The sequence below is a fragment of the Sinocyclocheilus rhinocerous genome, unplaced genomic scaffold (genome assembly GCF_001515625.1).
Source record: "Sinocyclocheilus rhinocerous isolate Xijiao unplaced genomic scaffold, SAMN03320098_v1.1 scaffold105, whole genome shotgun sequence".
NCBI classification, from domain to species: Eukaryota; Metazoa; Chordata; class Actinopteri; order Cypriniformes; family Cyprinidae; genus Sinocyclocheilus; species Sinocyclocheilus rhinocerous.
The window spans coordinates 140961-143488 of record NW_015631061.1 but is presented as its reverse complement, the minus strand read 5'-3'; the positions used below and the strand labels follow the sequence as shown (position 1 = coordinate 143488).

General features: G+C 34.7%; 1 protein-coding gene across 4 annotated transcripts in view; it reads right to left on the bottom strand.

Annotated features, from left to right (window-relative positions):
- rgp1 (GP1 homolog, RAB6A GEF complex partner 1) overlaps positions 1-2528 on the bottom strand; it is a 9626-nt gene that overhangs the window by 3366 nt on the left and 3732 nt on the right. For all 4 annotated transcript variants that reach the window (XM_016554215.1, XM_016554213.1, XM_016554216.1 and 1 more), the window contains exons 2-3: positions 1243-1358; positions 1007-1140 (exon numbers count right to left, since the gene is read on the bottom strand). In XM_016554215.1, the coding sequence (XP_016409701.1) occupies positions 1007-1140; positions 1243-1358 (250 nt within the window). The remainder of the gene's footprint in view (positions 1-1006; positions 1141-1242; positions 1359-2528) is intronic.

Sequence of the window (2528 nt, the reverse complement as noted above, 5' to 3'; positions counted from 1 at the left end):
AAATATTTTAAAGTAGAAGGTTATTTTAATATTGCATAATTGTGTATTTTTGCATAAGGTAAGTACAGCATCCTCATCAATAGAAATATTTTAAAGTAGAAGGTTATTTTAATATTGCATAATTGTGTATTTTTGCATAAGGTAAGTACAGCATCCACTTTAATACAAATATTTTAAAGTAGAAGGTTATTTTAATATTGCATAATTGTGTATTTTTGCATAAGGTAAGTACAGCATCCTCATCAATAGAAATATTTTAAAGTAGAAGGTTATTTTAATATTGCATAATTGTGTGTTTTTGCATAAGGTAAGTACAGCATCCTCATCAATAGAACTATTTCCAGTTTCCACAACCTAAACATTTGCTTTTAGTACAGTATTTTCTCAAACTGCCAAAATCTTGAGTAGTTTCTGTTCTGAATTTGCTCACTGTTCTGTTCTGCTTCTAAAAATACCCAATTGCAACATGTGACATTTGACTGCTCTGACACAAAACGTGAACTGAATTGAGCTGGAGGATGACACTATTGTCTTCTGTAGAGCGGCTATAAAGCTGAATTGAACTTGCTCCTAACTGGAAAATTTTGCAGTGTTGACTGAATAACATTACCATTGTCTTCAGTAGAGCTACTTATCACTGAACTGAACTTGATTCATTATTGATGAATAATGGATGAATATTGATTGATGAATATTACACAGTTATTAAATTAAACTGAAACAGCACTGAACTGACTGGAGCTGCTAGCTGCATTACAGCAGAATTTGGTATTGAGGGAATTTATTTGAAGCAGTTTGCATCATTGATTCTGTTTTTTCCCCCCTGTTTAATACTGTGAAGCTGCTTTGAAACAATCTCTGTTGCATAAAGTGGTATATATAAATAAAGGTGACTTGACATACAAACCACATAATGTTAAATATGGCTGTTATAGAAAAACTGATCTTCATTCGATTTTCTTTATCTTAAGTAAAACTAGTCTGATATTAGCTGCTCATTTTTCACCTCTGCTTGGTATCAGTACGGTGTCGCTCTCAGCTTGGACGTCCTGCTTGGTGCCCTGAGCGGGTAAAGCCACACGACTCTCGCTGGCATGGAACTGGCAGTGGATCTGAGCACTGGCCCAGGCCAACATCTCACTGTGGAAGGTGAACAGACTCAATCCCAACTGACAGCACATACATATATATGTCAAAAAGCAACTTTGTGACTTTGCCTATGCTGATTACAGTGTTCTTTACCTGCTGGCAGATGTAGACAGATGTGATATAGGGTTTGTGAAGGTTATAAGACACTCTAAAACCTCCCCGGCCAAAAACACAGGCCCTCGTGCCATTGATGCCACCACCTCAATCATCTGAGAAAAACAGAAAGGTTATATGCAAGGTACTTGATGGTACTTGACTTAAGATGGTTTTCTGGCCTCCCAGTCTGGACAAGTTGGCTTATTGGTTTTAGAGGGGTTTCCAAACTAGGAGACCAGTTAAGGCCAGCTAAGACCAGCAAACCAGCGTAGACTGGTTTAAGATGTTTTTGGCAGGGTAGAGAGTAGGGGCCCGTTTCAAAAAGGAGGTTCAACCAACTCTGAGTTAAAACTTGAATTCTGAGTTGACTTACCCTGAGATGGGAAACTCAGAGTTTTCGGTTTCAGAACAGCTGAATTGTGTTAGTTCAGTCAACTCGGAGTAGGTTGACTCTGAGTTTAGTGCATGCACCACAACTATGAGAAGTCATGATCAATGGAACTCCGAAATTATGATTCACCATGGCAACAGCACCAACAAAAAGATGTCCGCATACTTTGAGTCAACGCATAAGTTTAATTCTTAATCACTGTTATAATAACAGAGGTGAAAACTAGCAGAACGGTAGGTTATTGAACTAATATAAATTTTCATGGTATCCCATGGGCAAAAAAAAAAAAAAAAAGAAGAATCATATAATTTAAAAAATCATACAAAATCATATAAAAAGAAAAAACAGTAAAGGCACATTCCCAGAAGTCACTGTGTGACATTACATATGATCAAATTTTGTTTAAAAGTTTTGTATTTTTATTATCAGTAACGTACATTAGGGTGTCCAGGAAATGAGTCATTTTATTGGGAAAAAATCTGCACAATTATGACCAATTAACAATGGATATGAATGGATATTGATATTAATTTTGTCATTTTGTGCCATTTGTCTTAGTATAAAACATTCCACTGTTCAATAAAATTACAGAAATTGTTATAATATTAACAAAATCGCAATGATGTCAATGAAATCATAAACCATGTTTAAAAAAATTACCTTGAAGATGACACCCTCATTTTTTTATTTCCATCTTGTAAGAAATCCTGTTAATTATACTGTCAAAAAAATATCAAGTTATAATAAAGTGCCAGAGCTTGACCAACACTAATTTACATTTTACTGTACTAATTTAACATTTATTCATTTATTTTTTTTAAGTGAGCTCAAAACATATCTTGAGTTTTTAAGTAGTCCGTTTTGAATGCAAAAGTACTTTGCCTTGTTCTTG